The sequence below is a fragment of the Meriones unguiculatus genome, chromosome 12, assembly GCF_030254825.1.
Source record: "Meriones unguiculatus strain TT.TT164.6M chromosome 12, Bangor_MerUng_6.1, whole genome shotgun sequence".
NCBI classification, from domain to species: Eukaryota; Metazoa; Chordata; class Mammalia; order Rodentia; family Muridae; genus Meriones; species Meriones unguiculatus.
Genome location: NC_083360.1, coordinates 12,453,030 through 12,470,384, shown reverse-complemented (window position 1 = coordinate 12,470,384; position 17,355 = coordinate 12,453,030). Strand labels below are relative to the sequence as shown.

At 40.1% G+C, this 17,355-nt stretch overlaps 1 protein-coding gene across 3 annotated transcripts in view; it reads right to left on the bottom strand.

The window, feature by feature from the left end:
• Sepsecs (Sep (O-phosphoserine) tRNA:Sec (selenocysteine) tRNA synthase) overlaps positions 1 to 13,614 on the bottom strand; it is a 30,900-nt gene extending 17,286 nt beyond the window's left edge. The window contains exons 1-6 of one of the 3 annotated variants that reach the window (XM_060365317.1): positions 13,445 to 13,614; positions 12,728 to 12,882; positions 10,079 to 10,197; positions 9,301 to 9,459; positions 8,472 to 8,625; positions 4,866 to 4,968 (exon numbers count right to left, since the gene is read on the bottom strand). In XM_060365317.1, the coding sequence (XP_060221300.1) occupies positions 4,866 to 4,968; positions 8,472 to 8,625; positions 9,301 to 9,459; positions 10,079 to 10,197; positions 12,728 to 12,882; positions 13,445 to 13,558 (804 nt within the window). In that variant the 5' untranslated portion in view covers positions 13,559 to 13,614. Of the gene's footprint in view, positions 1 to 4,865; positions 4,969 to 8,471; positions 8,626 to 9,300; positions 9,460 to 10,078; positions 10,198 to 12,727; positions 12,883 to 13,008; positions 13,324 to 13,444 lie in introns of those variants that run through there. The other 2 variants (XM_021657745.2, XM_021657746.2) reach the window with 2 other exon arrangements.
• Positions 13,615 to 17,355: the final 3,741 nt, after the last annotated feature.

Sequence of the window (17,355 nt, the reverse complement as noted above, 5' to 3'; positions counted from 1 at the left end):
GGCATTACAACCTAATGAACTACAGCCATCAAAGTGCTAAGCAGCTCAAAAAATAAGCAGCTCTCTGATACTTGAGACAATCTACTATTTTTTTTTTCTTTTTGAGATTTGTTTGTTTGTGTCTCAGGGCTGGACAATGACCCCAGGGCCAGGCAAGCAGTGAACTGCAAGACCAGCCTTTAAACAATAAAGTCTGCTTCCATAATGGCTCTGATGACAGAAGAGAAGCCAAATTTTGCGCTTTTCATTCACCAATGGCAATTTCATCTGTATATGTATATTCCTGGCAGTTAAAAAGTGATGCTTCTCCATAACTTGTGATCCTTAACATCGTGATCTTAGATGGTCTCATTCCAGTGCAAATAAACTCCAAAAGAAGTCTAATACCCTGGCACAGAGCTGAGCATGGACCTATGGGAAATGTGGAACCAAGTTCTTCCCATCCGACACAGCTATGACCTTCTGTCTAATGTGCTGCAATTTTCTCCTCTTAAAAATGGAGATACTATCTAAATTTCAACTCACATAGCTTTTTCTTTATCTGCAGCCACAGATTTTCAATCTGTAGTCACAATCTACATTCCTATTAATATTATAACCGCATTTGACCTTCATTCTCACACTTCCTGCCCACCTCTGTATCTCAGGGAGAATGGAAATCACAGATAGCTGGTCTAATCTGACAGACCAGACGTGGACAACAGGTGGAGGTGGCAGAAGCCCGGAAGGGGAGCAGACTTCTCAGAGACATCACCTGACTGTTTCAGCCTTATTCTTGCTGTGACTCTTATTTTTTCTTTTATTCGTTTATTTTTATTAATTACAGTTTATTCACTTTGTATCCCAGTTGTAGCCCCCTCCCTCATTCCCTCCCAACCTCACCCTTCCTTCCTCATCTCCTTCCCAAATCCACTGATAGGGGAGGAGGACCTCCCCTATCTGACCTTAGCCTATCAGGTCGCATCAGGACTGGCTGCATTGTCTTCTTCTGTGGCCTGGTAGGGCTGCACCCCCCTCAGGGGGAGGTAATCAAAGAGCCAGCGACTGAGTTCAAGTCAGAGACAGTCCCTGTTCCCATTGCTAGGGAACCCAATTGGAGACTGAGCTGCCCTGGGCTACATCTGTGCAGGGGTTCTAGGGGTTCTAGGTTACCTCCATGCATGGTCCTTGGATGAAGTATCAGTCTCAGAAAAGACCCCTGTGCCCAGATTTTTTGGTTCTGTTGTTCTCCTTGTGGAGCTCCTGTCCCCTCCAGGTCTTTCTATCTCCCCCTTCTTTCATAAGATTCCCTGCACTCTGCCCAAAGTTTGCCCCAGAAGCAGAAAGACACATATGGTATATACTCACTTATAAGTGGATATTAGACATATAATATAGGATAAACATACTAAAATCTGTACACCTAAAGAAGCTAAGCAAGAAGGAGGATCCCGGGTAAGATGATCAATCCTCACTCAGAAAGACAAATGGTATGTATATGGGAAGAGGGAGAAAACAGGGAACAGGTCAGGAGCCTACTATAGAGGGCCTCTGAAAGACTCTACCAAGCAAGATATCAAAGCAGATTCTGAGACTCAAGGCCAAACTTTGTGGTGACTCTTATTTTCTAACAAACTATGAACAGAGAAAAACCCACCTTCCTCAGGAAGAGGGAGCAGCACAACAAAACTAACAAAACAAATCGGGGAAGCACAGCAGAGGGCACCAGGTGAAAAGTGGCTGGGAAGACTGTCTAGGCTTTCTGAGAGAAACCTGAACCTGAACTGGGAGTAGGAAGCCTAACAGGAGGAGAATCAGTGTTCCAGGCCACACCACCCTCACCATGAAGACTGCACACTCCATTACAAGAAAATAAGTAGCCACCAGACATGGTGGCACTCGCCTTTAAGCCAAATACTCAGAGAGGCAGAAGCAGGTACATCGCTGTGAGTTCAAGGCCAGCCTGGTCCACAAAGCAAGTCCAGAACAGCTAAGTCTACACAGAGAAACCCTGTTTTGAAAAAACAAAAGAGAGAGAGGGAAAGAAAAAAAAAAAAAAAACAAGTAGCCCACGCTAGATCTCAGGAATGTTTAATACTCCCCACAATAACAAAACGCTGCCACTAAGAAAAAAAAAAAAAAAGAAAGAAAAAGAAAAAAGCAGTAGGGTAGAGGCTGTGGGGAATAAGCTGCATTGCTGTGTTCTCAGCACAGATTTTGGTAGCTCACACACTAATGGGAACACAGAGAATCTGCTGAATGAAATGACAATCAGGCAAGGGCCAAAGTAACAGTAACACTCTTTGCTCGAGTTCTTAACAAGTGAAGTCACTGCTTTCCACACTTTGGAACATCACATCCCATTCTAAGCAGACAATTCCACACACATGTCTTTATAGCTCTCCCACATGGCTCTCTATTAATCTGTCCTCACAGCTCAAATTAAGCATTTCAGTAAATACAAGAAATGTACTTCTTCAGTCTTCTTATACATAACAGAATATCCTATCTACTCAGAACGAAGTCATTCTGGAGCATCTTTTGAAAATGCTCCATTTTAGATATGACTGTTTTCTTCAGTGATCACAGTTACTGTAATACTGGTTTCTAAACACTGTGGTTTCAGTGTGCTGCAGTTAAGGGGAAATCTGGGCCCTGGTGACAGACGCTGCTGTTGTTCTGCAGCTATGAGACCTCAGGCCAGTCACTTCAACTACTGAGCTTGTTTCCTCATACATGAACAGGAATGATGAAAAGTATACCTTAACCTGTCAGGATTGGGTTAAAAATATTCATAGCCTGATTGGATACCTAACATGCACGGTGGTTCCTTGGTAAACTGCTTATTACAGCTATGACTGAAAGTTAACTTTATTTAGAATGCCATTACATAGCAGTCAGAACTCAACAAGATTCATGTAATTATGTAGTTTAAACCAACAGTGCCATGACCTCTCCTTATATAGGCCAATTTGCAGAAATGTTTATTTGCTATTTAAAGATGAGTTGATTTTAGAAGGCAAATAATACCTACAAGACAGCATCCACATTTGAGAAACACCTCATACACACACAGATGGATGACGACAAAGTAAGGCACCAGGAAGAAGGATCCCAAGAACATCTTTCACCTCAGCTGCACAGCTCCCTCAGTCTTGCTCTCCGCAAGCATACCATCCCATTTTCTAGTATTCAAAAATTTGCCGCGAGCCCCATAGCACTGAACATGTCTCCATCAGGGAACAAGCTCTGAGTAATGACTAGTCTGGGCTGCTCCAGCCCAAGGACCAGATTCCAATCCCAGCACCCTAGAGCAGCTCACAAAACACCTGCAAGTCCAGCTCCAAGGTAGGCAGGCAATGCCTCCTGTGGCCTTCACAGGCCATCCGTCTCCCACTAGCTCTCTCACACACACATTAAATGAATAAGTCAAAATAAACCTTTAAAATGACGTGGTGAAAACAATATAGGCATGTGGCAAGTATAAGCACATAACGAACAAGGCTTGAAGTATTTTGTTAATTGTACACAATGACTACAACTATGTGAAAATAGTACATTCACAGGAACAGAAACTGCATTATAAACCAATTAAAGGTGCTTATAAGATAGCTATGACCATCTGCTGCTTCCTTTCATAAACTTTTAGAGATGCTAATGCATTTGAATTTTAAAAGCATTAAAGATACAGGGTGGGGAATTAGGGTACAGAGAGATGTCCCCATGGTTAAAAGCACTTGCCACCAATGCTGATAGCTGCAAGTTGTCCTCTGACTTCCATATATATGCTATAGCACACATGTGTTTACATGAACACACACACACAAATAAATGTAGTATTTTTTAAGTATTAAAAATTAAAGAAAACATGAGAAATGGAGAGGCATAAAAGTGAGTCATCTGTGTAAAGTGTTTTCAGAAGCTACATCACAGAACACTGTATGCCTTTTTTCTACTCCATACGCATCATACATGATCCAATCTAGACCTGTACGGGAGCCTTCAAAAGCTAAGGAATAACGAAAAGGCACCAAAGAAAACATAAGAGTGAATAAGTAAAGATCCAAGAGCAGCAGCTACTAAAAGATTTTTCAGATCCTAGAAAACGTTTAAATGTTTTTTTTTAAGATTTGAAACTTTTTTTTTTTATTTAACATGGTTCATTCTTACTCTTCCTGTTTTTTTACCTCCATATAAAATATAATTGTCAATGTAGTTTTTAAATGCTGTAATTCAATACATTAGAAGAATGAACATCCTGGGAGTAGGGAGGAACTCTCAGGAAGTTGAGAATATCATCTATGTTGACTCAGGACCATCAAAGCTACTTCACAGGTGCTGGAAAAATGGTTCATCCATTAAGAATACTTATGCAACCATGAAGAAACCAGAGTTTCGATTCCAGAACACACACAACAATTCAGACGTTTTACACACACCTAAAACCCAAGCTCCAAGGAGGGTGAAGAAATGAGGATTGTCGTGGCTTGCTGCCTTTCAGCCTAGCTGAGAAAATTCAACTCACGGGTTCAGGAGAGACGCTGCCTCAGTAGAATAGGAGAACAATGAAAGGACACTCAGCACCCTCTTCTGTCCCCCAACTGCACACACAAGCACATGTACAGAGTATAGGTGTGCATACACTTACATAAAATGCATGCATAAGCAAGTAGACCTTTAAAAGCTACTATCCAATTACCATCATATTACCTAGGAATAACAACCTTTACTAAGAGGATACTGGATACAAAGTTTCTAATGCTCCCTGCAGTAGGGAGAGCTAAATAAATTGTACTGTGATAGGTAACACTGTATTTGGGTACACTATACTGTATCAGGAAAAAAGTCATAATCCTATAGTATATAATATTAATATAATAATTCACCTGCTGAATGAGATGCATGCACTTTGAAGACTGTAATCCATAAGCGTTGTTGACTACATGCGGAATGTCATAATTAGCACAAATCACAGCCAGTTCTTCTAATCTACAAACATAAACATTTACAGAAAGATATACTCATACTGTGCTTTATAAATAATTACGGAAAGTCTTTATCAATAGTCAATCTTAAGGTATATCAGGGAAAGGGAGAAGGGATGACAAACTGAATTCCCTCTGTAGCATTTTTACATGTAATTCACCAGCCTGGAAATATATAGCAAGCACTTTTGGAAAACATAGCAATACTTTTAATATAAATGAGAAAAACATATTTATAAAAGCTAATGACTTGGGAGGCAGAGGCAAGAGGATCTCTGTGAGTTCCAGGCCAGCCAGGCTTCATAGTGAGACCCTGTCTCAAAGGAGAAAAAAAAAAACAGCAGAAAAGTTTATGATGGTAACTTTTAAATAATTTCCAAGCTTTTTACATATAAGAGAAAGTCTACATGAGACTTCACAATGTGCTATGATTGATTCTGTTCTTACTGCTTTGATTGATCACCATATAAGAGCAAGTACTGACAAAATAGTAAGCATATCTGGAAACCTTAAGAAGTCTCACAAATTAAAAAGAATACACTTTCAAATAGACCTTAACTTAAAAAAAGAAAATTACAACAGTCCTGTACCAAAAGTCACTGACCACTGACAGTGCCTAACAACTTAGAAACATCCTTTTTAAAAAATATCTGGGTTTAAGCTCTATACTTCTTCATTCTTTTCACTTACACCTCTCATATGAAGGCAATTTGAGATCTCACTTATGTTAAGTACAGTAAGGAACCACAATACAGTGGAGGTTCCTTCTGAAAACACAATACTAATGACTAAAACCACCTATTGAAAAATGTCAGCACACTGCAAAACTATAACTAAATCCTGTGATTCAATTAGACTGATTTTTAAAAATATTCTGTTTTGAAAGCAAAGCATTTTAATATTTCTTTCCAAAAGAAGGATTTAAAATACATGGCATGGGGAGGGAGAGGCAAGAGGATATCTGTGAGTTCAAGGCCAACTGTTCTACACAGTAAATTCCAGGTCAGTCAGAGACACACAGCAACACTTTGTTCTCAAGTAAGTAATGATTGGTATGGTTTTATTACTAAGCTATGCATGACCTAACTTTTTTTTTCTAGATATGAGCAGGTATGTTTTAAAACAATAAATGGGAATTAGATCAAGTTCATCGATAGAAACTTTTAATTTGCTTCCTTCAAGTGTTATGAATTGTGGTGGTTTAGATAATAATGGTCCACATAGGCTCAAATACTTGAATGCTTAGTCATCAGGGAGTGGCACTACTTAAGAAGGAACGGGAGGTGTGGCATTGTTAGATGCGTGTCATAGAGGCAGCCTCTGAGGTTTCAAAAGCTCGAGCCAGGCGGAGTGTCTCTTCCTGCTGCCTGCAGATCTGGATGTACAACTCCAGCTCCTGTACAGATGTACAGTTCCTGCTCCAGCACCATGTCTAGCTGCGTGCTTTCATGCTTCCTTCCACGAATATAATGGACTAAACCTCTGAAACTATAAACAAGCCCCAATTAACTGCTTTCCTTTATAAGAGTTGCCATGATCATGCTATTTCTTCACAGCAACAGAACACTGACTAGAACATAAATAAAACCTAATTTTTAGGGCTGGAGAGATGGATTGGTAAAGTGCTTGCCTTGCAAGCATAAGGACCTGAGTTCAGTGTCTCAGAACCCAGCAGCACATGCCAGTAATCCCATCACTATGAAGGCAAAGACAGGACAATCTCTGGGGCTTGAGGACCAGCCAGTCTACCTGAAACAGGGGCTCCAGTGAGAGACCCTGTCTCAAAAAAATAAAGTGAAAAATTATAGAGGAAGACATCCAAAATCAACCACTGGGGCACAGGTACACAAGCACACACTACGCCTGACTCAAGCAATACCAAAATTGCTTCTGCTACTAACAAAATAGACTTGGAATACACACACATACATTCTTCAGAAGATAAAACCCGTTTTCACGTGTGTGCTCTAGTGAAAGAATGCTTTAATAACTTTCTTGAAAATAAGATATCATAATATTAAACTTATTTAAATAAACAAGACTTGTAAGTAGCTGTAAATGATCTAAATGAATCAGATGTTTTAATAGGACATAAAAATATACTAAATAAAAGGCAAAAAAAGCAGAAAACAGATTTTTCATGAGTCCCACTATATTTTAAATCAGAAGCTAGTTTTAATAGCCATCAGAAGTGACATTCTTTTAACATTTCCTTTATATATTTCCTCATCAATACTCCCCAATAATTGACTAATTAAAAACAAAATAAATACTACACCACTAAAATTAAAGAATATAAAATCAGAAATTCAAATATACTACTAACGTTACATCTCCATTTTCATAAGCCTCACTCATAAAAAACATTACATCATACAACTAAAAAGCAACAAATGACAATTTGCTGCCTGATAAATGGTCCTGACTCTTTTTCCAGCAGGTCTGTGATGTGGTATCATACACACTGAAAACATGGCTCAAAATGAAGCAAACTCCTCAGAGAGAAATAATTCAACTAATACAAACACCCACAAGCTGTTCTGGGAAATGAGGTTTATTTCTATTCCATTAAAGATTTCTTGATATCAAAATTATTAAAGAATACCATTTTTTAAAATTTTGATGGAAAATTTAAATGGTCATTAATAAACTACTAAAGCATACTTAGTAATAACGTAATTTTTAAACAGAATTCATAGGTTCGTGAATGACACAAGACAAATTTTCAAGAGCATGGCTTCAAAATGATCTTTTAAAATTTGCCTGTAAGATAACATGTGGTCATCACTGCCAAACAATGTGAGTCTACAAACACCAGAGCTTAGCAACCAGAGTTCAAAGTCAACACAATTTGTATTAATTATTAACACTTCTGTTAAAAGTATTGAAATGAGACCAAACCAGAGATTCTAGCAAAAACAGACATTTCTGTTAATAAACTTAACCCCAATGACATTTTCATAATAAAAAGTGTGTAGCTATCTTTTAGAAAAGTAAAAAGCCCTGCCACCTCCAGGGCTTTAATTTCCCTAATTTACATTATCTTCAAAATATGGACAAGCACTGAACACACTTAGTTTTAATCTCCCAGGCAAAGAAATGTAAATAATCCAAAAGTATTTATAATCTGTTAATGACCATAGTTACTACTTAGCAAATGAATTGCAAGGCCAAAGAACAGAGCTGGGGAAAACCACTAAAGCCAGTATTTCACTGGAAAAACTTAAGCGATGAGGAAAACAACATTGAAAGATCTGAAACAGCAAGAACAGGACAGCAGACAAATGAGAGGACTAAGGTTTAGATAAATAATGTTCACCTCCATTATCAGGTGTTTTTCCTTCAGCATCAACTTCTCCAACTCACTACAATAATTCTCCCTGGGATTGACCTAGGATCTTAGGCCAGTATATTTACTATTTACTACCAAATGTTATGCTTGAGAATTAGCGGACAGCATTTTATTCAAACAACTCGTGAATGAACAGGTAAAGACTGGTCAGTTACCTATCAGGTACCCTTGGAGCAAAGCAGGATGTAGTAGAATGAATGCACAGAACAGAGTCACGGCCGAGCTCCTGGATCTTAGCCTCCACTGCAGCCAGGTTTGTGCGCAGCTCGTCGCCTTCCAACACATTTTCTATCACCACAGGTTCAAAACCTAACCAAGTCAACCAGAAATCTACGCATTAGTGTCAACTAAATACGAGAGGATCCTAGAAGTCTAAGAAGCAACTGACAAGCTTTTCCTCCGGGAATGAAGATTCTAGCTCAGAACTTGCATTAGTCTGAAACCAGGCAAAACGTATGAAGAACAACTACACAACTAGAATTGGATCTTCACCGCCAAAAAAAAAACGAAGAAAAAAAGAAAAAGAAACCTGCTCATTCTCTAAGAACATTTCAATTTCATTTATTTCAGAGATAGATGTGGATAAAACTTAAGTACTAAAATAATTCACACCCATAAACTTATGTTTCAACACACACACACACAAACACACACACACAAAACTACAATTAGTTTCAGTAGCCTGGAGATTACTGACCCATCTCATGGACCAAGAGTTCTTCAGACTTTTAACTGAAATATTGCACTTTACTGGCATATTATTAAAAATCACCCCATAAATAATGATACAAACTTTAATGGTAAAGTTAAGTATCCACAAGCTTTAAAGTTGCATAAAACAAAGTATGCGCTAAGTTTTATGAATACTACAATTTCTTTAAAGCATGAAGTATATTTAATTTTTCATTTGCTTATCTCCATATAAAGATCGGACTTTTCCCATTGGAGGTTTAAAATATTACATATGCTGCATATCTTCTTTACCTGCAGTGACCATGGACTTAAAGCAGGACTTCTGGTCTATCCGTGGCCATATAATATACTTGGCCTTTGGTCTTTTGTGTCGTAATGTTAGGAAACACAAGGTTAGACTCATCCCAGTTGCCATAGGAACTACAAAGCAACTGGCCACTGAATGAACACCTGCAAATAAAAAATAAAACAATTTATTATCCCATTAATTTAAAAAGAGGCCAACATCCTTCTGGAAAAAAAAAGATATATTTCCTTTATGAAATAACACTAACTGTAACCCTGGTTTTTCTTATTTACTTTCATGAAACTAACTCATTGTTGAAGGCTTTAATCCCAGCACTTGGGAGGCAGAGAAGCAGGAAGATCTCTGTGAGTTTGAGGTCAGCCTTGTTGTTTACATAGTGAGTTCCAGGTTACACAGAGAGACTCTGTTTTAGGAAAGGAAAAAAAAAAAAAGGACAGAAACATTGTAATTTTCAGGGTGAAGGTAGTCTTTAATCCCAGCAGTCAGGAAGCAGACGCAGGCGGATCTTTGAGTTTGAAGCCAGCCTGGTCTACAGAGTAAGTTCCAGGACAGCCAGGGATTCACAGAGACACTCTGCCTCAGAAAACCAAAGGAAAAAAACTGTCATTTCTGGGGTCATTTCTCATTTTCTGCCTTATTCTGAAACAGGTTTATATATGTGTCCTTTTAAAAGCTACTCATATTGTTTTTGAACAGATATAGGTGCAAGAAACTAGTGTGCTGTCTACTCAGCAATCACATTATGATTGACATGATACATACCAGCCAGCTTTATGATATTAAGCATCATAGAATTGGTAATTTTGTTCAAGAGGCTAGAGCCTGCAGCTTTTGGTTGCACAGCAGAAATATCACCAGATCGTCCAATTCCATGGATGAACCTAAACAAAAACAGGCAAAAAAAAAAAAAAAAAAAAAAAGTACAAATACATTCAGTGTTAAAGTAATCTATACGCAGGCTTCCAAATATATAATCAAAAACTAGAAGAGGCAGTTTTCTGCTGTTGTAGCTACACTTTATAAACCACTAATGTGGAAATACCTTAAGTTGAAATAGTTTCACTATGCTGTAGCAGATAATCTCCAAAGACCACCATTATCAATTTCTTTTCTCATGTTGGTCCACACCAAGAGATACAGTTTAAATCTCCTCCATATCTAAATCCAGATTGGGGGAAGGCGTTGTCCTATTGACTTGCTTGACTGGGAAGAACCTCTGAGTTCTAAAAGGTCCTAAGAAGCACTAAAGTCTTCTTGGCTTCTTGAAGGCTTTGCTGATATACACTGTCTTCCTAAATCCAGCTGCCATGTTCAGAGGAGCTCACATCACAGGAAGAGGCAATCTGAGCCCTCAGCCATGTACCCAAGTCATTTTTTAATAGACTGCCCACTCTAACCTTCAAGACTATACCAATTCAAAACACTAAGCTACTAAGCTCAGTTAACACACACAAAATGAGGAGGACTAATGATCACTTTAAGCCATTAGCCTTTGGAGTGATCAGCTTAAACCCATGGTACAAGTAACATTCTATTCCCTCCTTCCTTCCCCACCAGAGCAGTGGGACAGAGTCCAACCAGAAAGGGGTGATGCTTCAGAAACTGTCCTAATTCATTGGTGGTGCTGACAGCAGTCTTCTGAGATGGGATCTCACTAAGTAGCCCCGGCTGACCCTAAGCTTTGGACTCTCCCCACTTTTTCTGCTAAGAGCTGGGATTATAGGCAATAGCACCACCCCAAGCAAAAACTTTCCCAATTTTTTAAACTATTTTTTGAAATGAATGTACAAATCCACTTGCCTTATATGATCCTACATACTTAGAGAAATCTCTGAATACTAACGTTAAAAAAATCCTTCTGTAAGCTGGATCACTTACATTCAATTAGAACAGAAACTGTGATGAGGACAGAATCACAGAGCACCAGTACTGTACTTCCTGACAGGCACACCTAATGTATAAACATTCTATACACATTACCTATCAACCGGGGCATTGCTAGAAAGGAAACCTGCATCCATATTCATTATCATCAGTTCTGACTGCAGCTGTTTTTATTAAAATAAAATTTTAGGATGCCTCAAGAACTTCACCTTGATTTTAAAAATAGAGCTTTTAAGAGTTCATATTTCTCACAGAAAGGGTGGAAGACAAAAACAAACAGTGATAATAAAAAGCACGATCAATTAATGATTAAATCATTTTTGCCAGGCAGTGGTGGCACATGCCCTTTAGTACCAGCACTCAGGAGGCAGAGGCAGGTGAGTCTCTGACTCAAGAAATGAAGAAAAAAAAAATACTTGTCAGAATGGATAAAAAATTTTCAAAAGTAATACAAATAATGTAATCATCTCATATACCTGTTCCTCTGTCTACTGCTACAAAAAGAGGCACTTGATAAAATGGGATTCTGATATTGAAAAACCATGCTTTCAAGTTCTTTACTCTTCAATAAAACCTGTAGGTTAAAAAGGAAATATGGCTGGGTGTGGTGGCTAAGTGGTGAATGCCTTTAATCCTGCTATTCGAGAGGCAAGAGGATCAAAGAAGAATCTACATAGTGGTCGAGCCATAGTTACACACTGAGACTGTCTTAAAAACTAAGAAAAAGGAAAAAGGAAGGAAGGAAAAAAAAATAACTATGAGTATGTCAACTGAAAAAAAAAAAAAAAAACCCACATCCACATTAAACATTCAACAAGGCTGGCTGAAATTCTATGATTGTGGCAAGTTAACAAGTTGCAGGTCCAGAACCAAAATATCTTCCCTGTGTGTGACCCATCACCTCTGTGACTATTCGGTAAATCCTTCTGGAAAGGACAGAGACCCTAGTTTCACCTGTTCAAAGGCTAAGAATGTCATCAGACAACATCAGAGGCCTGCAACAGGACTTCCTTGCTTTGTTCCCTGCCTACCTCTATATTTCTAGTAATGTATTTTAAAAGCATCTTGGTCTATAATTTTTTTGTTCTGTGACCTTTTTAATATAAAAATTTCATGAAACTGTTACCACAGCAGAACACGATATTTGGTGTCATCTGTCACTTAAACGTATCTCTATTCCCTATATGTAATTCATTCCTTTTAAGTGAACCGTTTTTTGTGTTAAGCTTTTAGAACTGATTTACTAGTTTAAATATCATCAGAAAACAGTGCTTGTGGTGTTGACCGTGTTGCATCTGAAAGGGAAAACACCATATATTAGAACTTCAACTCTACTGTCAAGAAAAGCATCTGCTCCACGTGTTTCCGTCTCTCAGTTCCACCTGACTCGCACGCCCATTTGATGAGGTGAAGAAAATTATTCGTGAGTGGAAACTTTATGATTCACTAAGAATACCATCACTATTATTTTAAGCCCCTCCCACTACTCTCCCTGGGGGGGGGTCACAACTAGTTTAAGAAACATACCTGTAATGACGACGAGCAACCAAAGCAGAGGCCACTCTCCCTTCCCTTTCTCCCACACCACAATTACCCAAGAAATTGTTGCTATCCATGATCGCAAGCTCATTCAGAAACAGTTCCAGTGTACTTTCATCCCAGCCATCCTCTGGACACTTGCCCTAAATAAATAAATAGATAGATAGATAGATAGATAGATAGATAGATAGATAGATAGATAGATAAATAAATAAAATGACAAGTATATTCAGGAAAACTAACGGTCCTAAAACGCCGCATCAATGTACCTGAATTCTTTTTAATGTGTTTTGTACATGTAATGTCTCTTCATTCCTCAATCAGAAAAACTTGGCAACTATGAAGAAAATGCCAATTGGCCATTTCCTCTATTCGACTACAAACTAGAGATTGAGAACGGATGTAATACAGACCCTGAAGTTGGCTAGGATTCTTAAATCTCTGGTAAGTGAGTATAGCTGAAAAGACAATGCCCTCAAGGGGAAGTTTTCAAACCAGGGTCTGTCGAGCTTTGGGGGCACTGTCAGGAGCGAGGCCTGGGGGTCTGGCGAAAAGCTGCCTGCTGGAGCAGTACAGGCAGCACGGCTTCCCCGGGAGGCCCAGGCTGGCCCAACACCTGGACTTTGGCAGTTCCGCACTGCCGAGGAGCGCGCCGCCCCTCCCTCCCCGAAGACGCAGAACCCGGGCGCCGAGGCAGGAGAATACCTGATCTAGAAGCTGCCGGATGTGTTGCTCGTGCGCGCGCCGAGCCTCGCAGCCCTGCCTCACATAAGACGAAGAAACCAGCCTCTCCCCAGCCGTGAAGCTCTCGGGGTTCATGACGGCGGCCACCAAACACAAGCCAAGGCCCAGGATGCAGCGCGCCGCCCGGACGGTACGGGGCGGCCGCGGACCCAAAACACTCCCGGCCACCGCCTTCGGCTTCCGCGCACGCGCAGAGCCGGTTTGTGCCCGCCTGGCTCGCGCCCCACAGAATACCTTCACCACCGCCACCCAGCAGCACCACCACCGCAGAAGAAGTTGGAGGCCTTGAGCATTCATGACGGAATTGGCAAGTTGAGAGGGTTTCAGGAGCGAGGAAAGGGCCGTTGACATGGGCTAGGTAAACCCTCTTATAGTCAGGACCTATGCGAGCAACGGTAGTACTTCAAGAGAGAGTTGAGAAGGCAGAAGTGCCATTGTGTGGGCTTAAGAAATGCAGGTTTCTGATCTTCCCCAGTTACGTTGTTTCAGGCTTCCTCAGACTGTGTCAGATTCCAGAACCTTACATCCATACCTCCATACACTGCAACGTTTTCCTACTGCCTGACCACCTTATGAAATGATAGAGCCCTACTCCTATGGCGAATTTATCTCGTGAGAGTTACTCTTTTCATTTCAAATTATGCAATAGTATGCAATAACTGAATCCATCACCCTGCTATTGGAAGAGGAGTTTAGCTGAGTGTCTTAGCTGAGATCTGGAGTTTTCTGTACTCCATACAGAATTCCTCAGAGCACTTTGTACTGATATTACTTGTCCGTACGGTAACACAGATATTACTGTATCTTTAGAATGCAGTAGTCGACCTGATATAAGAATTCACTGATGGCAGAAATTACGTAGTTGTGTGTCAGCAAGAGAAAAAGCATGGTATGCAAATTCTATATGACTTCGAAATGTTTGAGGGGAGAAGAACTCATCTCTGTTGAACGTCACAACAAAAATGGACAAGAAGTTAAGGGACTCTGCGATGCACTCCTATTTCTTAGGTTGGTAGCCATATAAAAATAAAGTCACACTCAGACATGGTCTCACATGCCTGTAACCCCAGCATTCAGGGAGGCAGAGGCAGGCAGATATCTGTAGACAGCCTGATCTACAACGTGAGTCTGGGACAGCCAAGACTACACAGAGAAACCCCGTCTCAAAAAAAACAAAAAATAAAGGCTCAAGGGAAGAAAGAGGATGTGGAAAATAACGAAAATGCTCTGAGGGATCACTGCCAGACCAGCATCGTTGGCCATTATTAATCGTTGGCCATATAAAGGCCACAACTCTTCCACTATTCAAAGACATCACTGTACAACATCAGGGTTTAGTCCCTACCTTTGAAAAGAAAGAATAGGGGAAATGTTCTTGGAGCTTTTACTCAGCTAATCTCTGAGCCTCCCAGGACATTTGCTTGGGGCTATCAGATGTGTTGAAAGGGATGTCACGTGTCTCTGTGGAGCCACTCACTGTAACATAGACAAGGTGGCTACTCTCCCAAGGCAACATTAGTTGTGAAGCTTTACAAAGATCACTGAGCTTAACTGAAGAACACTGTAACCTGCCTACAACGTAGTCTAGAAAAAAAATCTACAAAAATGGACTGAACTATGATCATTTTTCACCATTTTTAGATTGATTTTTAAAATACCTTTTAGTTACTGTATGTCTATTTTCAGGGTCATATACAGTATTTCCTTGCCAAAAGATATAGCCTTTACAGTCTCTGAAAGCTATCTGACTTTATTTTAAACTTGGTTAAAAAAAAAAAAATTCTAACAGTGACCAAGGCACATACTTCTATCAAGGAAGTCAAATTCTAGTCAAACCTAAAATGGCTTCAGGAAGAATAGGAGATGGCAGAACCTCTGCACTGTCTTTCCCTGTCCCTGAAGTGGGAAAGAGGGTGACAGAATGCATGTAACATGCTTGAAAACGGGGCTTTTGGAAAAAGGAAAGGAACACTGAGAGGGAGGCAGGGCATGGAAGCAGGGAGAAGGAGAGAGGAGTCAAGAACCATGTATGGAAATACCAGAAAGAAACTCACTTCTTTGTATAGTAATTTTTTAACAGAAAAAAAAAAGCAGATTAGAAAGCTTCAGAATGAAAAGTTAACCTAACAAGATACTTCAAACTGAGGGTTTTGAAGAGATCCTTCAGAAATAGCTCATCTTCTAAAGGTATAGGTACATGGGACCTTCAGAACAAGCCAATGGCCTCAAAGTAGATGGCTTCCTTTCTAGGTAGTAAACCGAGGTCCCATCTACTTTTTTAAAGTATAAAATCTGCTCACATCCTTCTCAGTTTAGATAGACCCTGGCTGTTAGCCTCTCTTCTTTTTATTCTTGTGTTGGTATGCCAGGCCATGCTTATTCTAATGCCATCCACTTCCCTCAGTCACAGTGACTGCTACATGGACCATCTCTCACTAGGCCTCATCATTAAAACACCTAAGCAATTTCAACCTCATTAAACAAGACTAGAGGAAATCTCAACCACTGGTGCTCCCACTTGCAGTTATATGAATAAGTGATCATAAATGATTCAGTAGAAATCACTTCACTTATGTCCATCCCCCCTGGAAAAAAAAAGATTATTATTACAATATTGATCAGACCAACGGTGTTTCCGAATTTCAAGGGAAATGGGCCAAATCCTTGTCACCTGGAAATGAGTAGTTGAGGTTCAAATATGTATCCCAGGTAATGTAAAGCCTTGGTTTCTACTTTGTGTCATGAGTCACACATACACCCCACCACAGATCTCCCTGTGTCCCCCACTGAATCCAACTTCAGCTTGAAGAGAACACAAACCCTGTTTGCTTCATGCTAATACTTCTTGCACTTTAGTTTTGTTATTCCAAGATATGTCTATACATATTTCGCCCCTGCTCCAACTCAGAATCACCTATTCCCAAACCAATCCTATTAGCCCCATTCCTAATTAGCTGCCTTCAGCTTCCCAAGGCCATCATCAGTCCCAATCCTGGCACACCTAAAACATTTCTTCTATTACATTTTCCCATCCCCTAACTACATTTCTACAGAAATTGGGCACCAGCCCAAATGAAGACCAAAAAAAAATTGCTGGTATTCTGATTGGCCTGAACAGTATTTTTTATAGTCCTATCCACACATAGCTGCTCTCTTTCCCATTGGCTAGATACTTTTCCAGCAATAGTGTGCCCCTACCCCAAATTCCTCATCCTCCTGGGGCTTGAGATTTTCTCCTCATCTCTCTGACACATGGGCTCAGTCACAAAACAGGCTGAATTTCTCTGGGTTTTTTAAGATTTACCTTTACGTGAATGTGAATGTCTGTGTGGGTTGTATGGCACGCGTGCATATGCCCCCAGAGGTCATAAGAAGTCATCAAATTCGTGGACTTACAGGAGTTGCTAGCGGTGTATGCTGGGTGCTGGGAACCAAAATAGGTCTCTCTGCAAGAGCCATGAGCACTCTCCACTGGGAAGCCATGTCTCTATTAGGGCGTCTTTGGTACTGGAAATAGGACTGTTTCTGTTTTGTTTCTTATACTTATTTCTAACCCTCTCTTTTCTTTTTGAGCCCTTTGAAGTGCCGGTTGTAGAGATTCAATTCAACCGAGCCTGCAGACCGCTAAAGGACCCAAGGAAAACTTGGGTATCTGTTCCCTGACAACTGGAGAATCACTTCAGTCCTTGTGTGAAGCAGCCTAAGATTAGGGTTGCCTGCCACAGAGCAACATCCCATAGTACCAGGGAAACTAGAAGAAAGATTAAGGAAGCTTCTAATAAAACCAGAGTTGGGAGGAAAGATAGTTCACCATGCTAGAAAGGATAAGCTGGTGAACCAGGAGAAGAACTAAGAATGAACCACCTTGAGTC